Here is an 8,373-nt window from a genome sequence, read left to right on the forward strand (position 1 = left end):
AAGTGGTGAAATTTTTTATTTTTTAAGTTATTAACTTTTTAACATACATATTGCATTAGTGACATGGAGTATACCGCTCTGTTTTCTAATTCTAGTGAAAAATCTCTTTGTATATTGGGGCATAGAAACATTTTCCCTTCTATCCTGCTGGGACCCTATTTGGAATGAGGATCCTTTCCGGATCCTCTTGGTGGGAATCCTGAGAATTCTCACATCGTGTCTGTTCATCGGGCATTGTATGGTCAGAAATCATTTTAAATACTTTTATTTATAATTAAATATGAATAGTATCTGACAAAAATTAATCGTACGATGTACGATGAATATATACGATTTGAGAATTCTCAAGATCCTCATAAAAAGAATCTGATCCCACTCCCCTATTTGCATTCAATTTCTCTTTCTCAAAATCATTTCTACTTTGCTCTCCACTTAACGGCTCTCACTGTGATTGACACCCACACATCTTTTTCTAAGGAAAAGGAATATTTTCTTAGGGATATTAGGAATTTCGTGATCGTGATCCTCATCGTGCAGTTAAAAATCATTTCAAAATTTAAAATTTAAAATTAAATATAAATAGTACTTAACGAAAACTAACTGCACGATACACAATAAACGATCGATCACGATCGCATGATTCCCAAGAAAATGATCCAACCTTTTCTTTTTCTAATATCCGTTTCTCTATGGTCTCAAACATAAAAAGACAGAACTTGATTACTGAAAAAATTGCGGCAGGAGCCGTTGCAGACAAATCATAAATAAATACGTGTCCAAATAATTAATTTTTTAATTATAAATTGAACACATATCCATCTATGATTTGTCAATAACAGAAGTTTCTGCTGATTTTTCAGCAACAAGTTCCGTTCGACATAAAAAGCAAACAAGGTTATCATCAAAGAGAGGTGCTAGTTGTTGCAAGTAATAAATAAAATAAATTATCATAAAGACCTGTAAGCGGTGACACGAAAAAGAGGATGTTGACATGTCCTTGACATTTTGGACCTATCGTGCATTTTTAAACCATTTTTGGTGCTGAGTTAGCTCGACCGCCAATTCATGTCGGTTTATAGGAAAGCCATGCAAGCATGAGGAGAGGCATCTGAAATAAAGATTCGCATCGAGGGATTCCTAAATTTTATATTTTTAAAGGCAGTTTAATTTTAAGATTGTTGTAACCTTTTGTTATTGTTGTTGTTGTTTGATTATAGTATATTCAAAGATGTTTAATTTCTTTAAGGGGAAAAATGAGATCATATTCACCAGAAAGAAACAAAATTGAACAGTTGAAGAAATGACTTCTCTAGTTAAAATTTTAATTCCACATTCTCTTGCGTTCAAATTTCTAAATTCCCAAGTGTAGTCAGATCTATTTGAAAATGTTTTTAAAGTAATTGAAAGTATTTTCATATTACCAAAAACACTTATAATTATGTTTGATTGAAAATTTTTAATTAAAAAGTGCACTCGAAAGCTTTGTACAAGTATTGTTTTAAAATAAATCCACTTTTATCGTCGCTTTCGTCTCGCCTAAATGCTTGGCAGCTGATTATCGTCTAAATTAATCCCTAGGCGTTTAAAATTAAGAACGGTCTAGGCGCCTACCTAGTCCGTCTAAACCTACCAAGATCGCGACTCTCACTTAGACACTTTTATTTTGTATTTTATTTTTTCTATAAATTGTAAGAAACTTGTTGAATACTTAGGTGAACACACATTATATGCTTGTTACCTATGTTTTATTATGTTCTAATACTTTATAATCTATATGTCATTATATTTGGCAAGTTATTTATCCCAAGGCAATCTATATTTTTTTAGTATAAGTAAGCACTTATTACATGACGTATTATAAATATACTTAAATTTACCTAGTTCATCTAGACTTCTGCCTATTCACCTAAGCATTATGTTCCAGTTTATGACCTGACTAGCGTCTAACTTTTTTTTAGAGAGCAGTTCACTACTTTTCCACAAATCTTTTAAAAAATTTTGTTTTTAATAAAAATTTCTAATGAAAACATTTTAGCCTAAGCGCTAGAAGCATAAAGAAGTATTCGAGCCTTTTTCAAAAACACTTATGCGTAATGGTTTTGTCCATTTCAACTACTCAGTTTAAAGAAACGCTTGTACAGAAACACTTTACCAGTATGAACTTTTCAGACCTCAGAGGATCTGTTTTATCGATATTATTTTCCTATGGAAATAAAAAAAGCATCATGCTATTATAGAATATGCTCACCACCACACACACCCCAACCAGTGTACCAAGTTTATTCTTTTACTCCAACAAACAGACACATACACTTCTGAGTACATTAGGCTAAAAACTAGGCACACCACATGTTTAGCGTTGCCCTATTTTACATAATTACATTTTGACCTAAAAAGGGAAGACTTCGGAGGTACTTTAGGCTTCTATATAACTTACAAGTCATCGCTTCCTCTTTAATATGTTGCCTTCTGTTGTGTTATTCACTTCATAAGTATTGCCGCCTCTCTGTCTCTCCTCCCTCTCTCCCTCTCTTAAAACCACCCTCATCAGCTCTGTCAATTGCAAAACAACCAACAAAACAGAACTCAGCTGCCACTCAGGGGCGTCCAGAGAGAATGCCGCTCTCTTATTGTGTGGCGGAGAATAAACCCTGTGTGCGTTGGGTTCAGAAATATTTCAAGGACTGCCTTTGCAACCTAAGCGATGACATCTCGTTTGCTCTGGGTCTGATCAGCTTAGTGTGTTGGGGTGTGGCTGAAATTCCTCAAATCATCACAAACTTTCACACCAAGTCCAGCCACGGTGTTTCCCTCGCCTTCCTCTGCACCTGGGTTGCCGGGTTAGTTTTCTGACCCTCGATTAGACTAAGAAGTCCAGTAATATTTGTCTTCTCAGCTCTCGAATATTCTCCTTCGTCCCTGAATAGAAAAAAAGGGTTTAAAGTTGTAATGATATTGAAAGGTAATTAATTAATTTATTATTTTTTGGGTTTCATGCAGGGATGTCTTTAATTTGTTGGGTTGTTTTCTGGAACCGGCAACGGTGAGTTAACCCAGTCAATATTGCTTGTCTTTTTCATTGCCGAGAAATTTTTCATTGTGAAGGGTAAACGGGTGGTAAACCACATATTTTTATATAAATTGTGAAAAATTTTATTTTGTAAGTTATTAACTTTTTAATTCATATATCCCACTATTTGTATAGAGACATGTGATGTACCATTTCCTGTGCCGGTTACTGAAAAATCTCTCCTCTTTGCCATAGTTATGTTGTTTGTTAGTCTGGTGGTCCAGAAAACCATCAGCAGGTGATTGGCTCTGGTTAAAACCACCATCTTTATTTTCATGTATGAGGGATCTCCACCATATATTGTCAGAATTTTTTTTTTTTTTTTTTTTTTTTTGTAGCTTTGGCAAATTTCTAGTGTTAAATATTTTAATGATAGCTATTTTTTTCATGCAGTTGCCGACCCAGTTGTACACAGCTCTGGTAATTTTGCACCTTCAAAAACTTTGTATTACGTTTCTAAATATAATTTAAAAAAAAATATTAAACTGTGTTATGCTTCCATATATCTTTGCTTCTAATTGCAGTTGTAGGAAGAAATGGTAAGCACTACAATGCACGATAATTTAGGCCCATGTCCGAATATATAGGAAGACTTGGTTTTTTGAATCTAAAATTTGTTCAAATTATTCCCATCAATTTAGGTGTAAACTAGGATCCCATCAATTTAGGGGAGTCACTAGGCACTAAGTAGGGTCCATTAATTTTTTTAATTTTGTGAGTAATAAATTTAATTTGTAAAGAAAGTGCTGAATTACTTTGTTAGTTATGATTTTTCAATCTAACCCACTACGTTTTAAACTCATTCTAGCTTAAATTAGTATACCGTTTTTTAAGCTTTAATTTATCATATGTAACATTTTCTTTTGTTTTTCTTTAATTAATAGCTCTACACAGCAAGTACCGTAGTCTTAGTATTGCAGAGTGTGTATTATGACTACATCTATGCATGGTGGAAATGCCAAAATTTCAAAGCCAGACAGAAGGTACAACATTTTCATTTCAATTTTGGTTTTTGGCCTCTCAATCTATCAAATATTTTTTGAATAATTGTTATTAACTGAAGCTGGCTGGATAATACGAGGGTCTAATGATCAATTAATTAACATGTAATTAGGATGAAGAAGAGAATATAAAACCATTGAATCCTAAGTTGGCTGATTTAGGCATTCCAATACCAACTGCTTCACCCAAAGCCACTCCTAAAAGGGAGTTCTACTACACGTATGTAACCTCCTCCTACAACTTCTACATATATATGTTCCATTTTTAGGATGTATCTTCTTAACTTGATTGATAAAACGAGTTTCTTGTCACATACTTATCACAGGTCAGCAAGATCAATGGCTGGCAGTGGAACTCCGCCGTTTCGAACGTATATGAGAGCAGCTAGAAGTGGTCCTTCTGCAATGATAATGGACAGTGACTCGTCTTCTGAGGACGAGTCAGCTCTGGTTACATCCAACAAGAACTCTGTTACCCACCCTAGGCCAATCCCAAGATCCGTGAGCCTCGAAAATCTAATTTCCTACTTATGATCATTTAGTAAATTGCCTAAATTGTGCATGTTTAATAATGAATTGTTATGTTTATATATCACATCAATTAGTAACGAGGATTTGGGAGAATATTAGGCGTATATTTGTAGTTCTGTTGTCTTAAAAACTTTACATAATTAATTAACAAGTGTTTTGTTCTACTATATCATTTTGATTTAATCACCACTTTGTGTAAAATAATTCCAGGTTGGTTACGGAACATTTCTAGCAACATCATTTAACTTGCCTTCACAAACAAAGGGTTTGGCACAAGTATACCTGGGAGTTACTGGGAGGAAACTCTTGCAGGTATGATTGGTTGTCATGCAAACCATATCTATTAATACCGCTGATGCAAAAAGAAAAAAAACATGATCAATGGTCTAGATTCACAGGGTTATGTTGTCCAACAATCTGAGAAAATAACATTTTTCCTCCAAAATAGTCATTAGCTGATACTAGTGTCTGTACAGGAACACTCAGTTGAGCATAGTGCCTTGGGTCAATGGCTGGGCTGGCTAATGGCTGGTATATACATGGGTGGTCGACTCCCTCAGATTTGGTTAAATGTACGTATATATATTTTACTAATTAACTTAAGAGTTGTCCTTAGCCGTTGAATTAAATAGGAATAGCTAAAGTATATCCTCTTAATTACTATACTTTATTCATCCATATCTCTGTCACTATCAAAACGTTTATTTTACCTTATTTATCTCGATTTTATTTTGGACGTTCCTAACTTAATCGCGGTGTGATTTACATTGGCCAGATTAAAAGAGGAAGTGTGGAGGTAATCCTTTACTCTTTGATTCCTTTCTATTATATTCAATTAAATATGATCATGTATATAGGCGAACAGTTTAAAACTATTGGTTATGTATATACAGGGCTTGAATCCTCTAATGTTCGTCTTTGCACTGATCGCAAATGTCACTTATGTGGGAAGGTTAGTTTACAATGTCTCTACTACACTATCTTCCTATCTCTACTTTCTCATGCTTCTTAATTAATTTTTTGAATATTCCAAAATTTGCAGCATACTTGTAAGAACCACCGAGTGGGATAACATTAAGGCCAACATGTCATGGTTGCTCGATGCTGCAGTTTGCGTAGTACTTGACTTATTTGTATCCTTTGCTAGTCCTCCTGCATATATATATATATATATATGTATATATATATATATATATATATATATATATATATATATCTTTTAAAATAAGTGAAACGTGAGAGGTGTGATCGGTAAACATGATACAAATAACCCATATTAAAATAGTCCTAACATTGCATTAAGTAATTACTATACTTACTAGATTTACAGATTACTTTGTTCACATATCTTTAACAAAGTGAAACGTGAGAAATATGATTAAAAATGTGATCAATAATATGATCGGTAACTATAAGTACCTATACTTATGATTTTATTGATATGCCTTAACAAGCATAACAGATAATTTTGCAGTTCATCTACTATAAATACTGGAGGAAAGGGACTGCAAGAGGTGAAGAAGACTACATGTACCAAGGAAGCAAATAATGGTGTAGCTTCTTGAAAGCACATTTGCATGCATGTATGCTGAAATCAAATCCAAATCTAGAGCACCATAATTAATCTTTCCATCTCCCTATTATCGCTAGGGTTTGTTGTTTTTGGCATTAAATCAACATGCCTAACTAAAACAACAATCAAACAAGGATTAGGACATCGTGGACGCAAGATATTTGGATTTGTGTTTCCTAGTTGGTTTGGGATTTGGTTTTAGTATAGGATTTGGTTTCCTATATTCTAGGGACTTTGTGTAAACCTATGACATCTATTAGTATAAATAGATGGATGTGGGATAGAGTTTTGTGTGAGAGTTTTTTAGAGGCATAAATTTGTATACTTGAGAACACTTTGTGTTTGTGAGTTCTCTTGTACTTGTTGGTAATCAATAAAGTCTATGTTATTAGAGAAGTACTCCTATATTGGAGGAACTTTGAAATCGTTGTGTTTTGTTTATTGCTTGATTGGTTTTGGTTTAGTTTACAACAAGTGGTCTTACACTACTACAATATAGGCTATCACCGGCGGACCAAAAACCGACAAGAAACCCTGATTTCTGTCGGAAATTTGGCAAAAATCCGACATAAAACACTGCAATGTCGGATTGGAATAGCGACGCCATTGCTACCGTCACTAAAGGGCTTCAGCGTCGCTTTGTTCGCTTAATCCGCCACTACGCAGCGTCGGTTTAAAGCGACGCTGATGTTAACGTCGGTTTAAAGCGACGCTAGTCAACAATTAACTAAATAAAATATGCAAACTAGTGACGGTTTAAAGCGACGTTAGAGAACAATTAAATAAATAAAATATGCAAACTAGTGACGATTTAAAGCGACACCACCTTTGATAATAATAATTAAAAAAAAAGTCGAAATCTGTTTCTGTATTCGTTCTCAAATAATTATAACTCAAAAAAATTATATAATCGAAATAATAAATTTCAATTTTAGGCCAAAACAAACAATAATAAAAATAATTCAAAAGAAAAATAGTGCCATAATATACAAATGTTTTACATCTAACATTCCATATAATTTACAAAAATTCATCCTCCATGCTTTCCTGTGCTTGCCTTTGTCGAAGACCACATATTTTGTAGCTCCATAGTGCCATATATAATACTAGCAACTCCATGCTGCCATGCTTGCCATCAGATCAGTGCTCCAATACTTTACTACTTCAACATTAAGGCTCTAATCTCTATAGATTAAACTCAGGTTTTATACCTTTAAAAAATTATGGATCTGCGATTTCCAGTGTCCTTGCTCTTCAGATCCAACATGCATAAATACAAAAAAAACAATTAAAAACCAAGAAACAAAAATAAATTTTCAATTTAAGCATAAAACTATTTAGAATACAAAATAGAAACTAAAATTAATAATCATAATAATTTAAAAATGAACCACCTTCAAGCTCTTCCTCCTCGAATTGGAGTTCTTCAGAATGTTGATCTTCAAACTGGTGATCCAAAGCAAACGGGGAAGGAGTTGAGGAAAAAATGAAAAGGAGGAAGAAGGGGACGCACAGATGAAATGGGGAAGGAGAAGAAGAAAGTCTGAAATTGGGGGAGAAATGAAAGCACGGTTGAAATGGGAAAGAGAGGGGTTTAAATATGGGTACTTAGTTTGCGTCCGTTAAAACCGACGCAAACGTCTGACACTTTTTTTGAAATTCACATAGCGTCACTTTAATGAAACTCGCGTCGCTTTAATGAAACTAGCGTCGCTTTAAACCGACACAAACTTCTGACACTTTTTGAAATTCACATAGCGTCGCTTTAATGAAACTTGCGTCGCTTTAATGAAACTAGTGTCGCTTTTAACCGACGCCAACTTCTGACACACTTTTTGAAATTCACATAGCGTCACTTTAATGACACTAGCGTCGGTTAAAACCGACACTAAGTCTCTCCATCCATTCAAACAAGCGGGAAATTTCCCGCCTAATATTTCAAATACTATAATTTTATATATATTAATTTTATAACCCTAAAAAATACTATAATAATTATATATATTAATGTAACAATTTTATACCCCTAAAAGCTATAATAATTATATATATATATATTAAATTATATTTTAAAAATTGGTGACCGTTGGATCAGTTTCAATATACATACCATTCAATTTCTTTAAGTGTTATACATACAAAATAAATAAATTTAAATCTACTTAATAAATATATATATATACACACACCATTGAACT

At 33.6% G+C, this 8,373-nt stretch overlaps 1 protein-coding gene and 1 long non-coding RNA gene across 2 annotated transcripts; one reads left to right on the forward strand and one right to left on the reverse strand.

Moving 5' to 3' along the window:
• Positions 1–2,387: 2,387 nt before the first annotated feature.
• Positions 2,388–6,599, forward strand: LOC103967623 (seven transmembrane protein 1-like). The gene is made up of 12 exons (XM_048575389.1): positions 2,388–2,840; positions 3,001–3,043; positions 3,464–3,490; positions 3,955–4,053; positions 4,185–4,291; positions 4,398–4,572; positions 4,813–4,914; positions 5,079–5,174; positions 5,378–5,398; positions 5,496–5,554; positions 5,645–5,735; positions 6,065–6,599. Exons 1-12 carry the CDS (start codon positions 2,617–2,619, stop codon positions 6,149–6,151), a joined length of 1,131 nt encoding a protein of 376 aa, XP_048431346.1. The 5' UTR covers positions 2,388–2,616; the 3' UTR covers positions 6,152–6,599.
• A 537-nt stretch (positions 6,600–7,136) lies between these two features.
• On the reverse strand, positions 7,137–7,841 carry LOC125473001. The gene is made up of 2 exons (XR_007254940.1): positions 7,570–7,841; positions 7,137–7,427 (listed from the first exon to the last, which is right to left on the reverse strand). It is a non-coding gene; the product is annotated as an uncharacterized LOC125473001 (long non-coding RNA).
• Between the last annotated feature and the right edge of the window lie 532 nt (positions 7,842–8,373).

This window comes from the organism of the source record quoted next, unplaced genomic scaffold (assembly GCF_019419815.1).
Source record: "Pyrus x bretschneideri cultivar Hongxiangsu unplaced genomic scaffold, Pyrus_bretschneideri_v1 Contig8, whole genome shotgun sequence".
Classification (NCBI taxonomy): domain Eukaryota; kingdom Viridiplantae; phylum Streptophyta; class Magnoliopsida; order Rosales; family Rosaceae; genus Pyrus; species Pyrus x bretschneideri.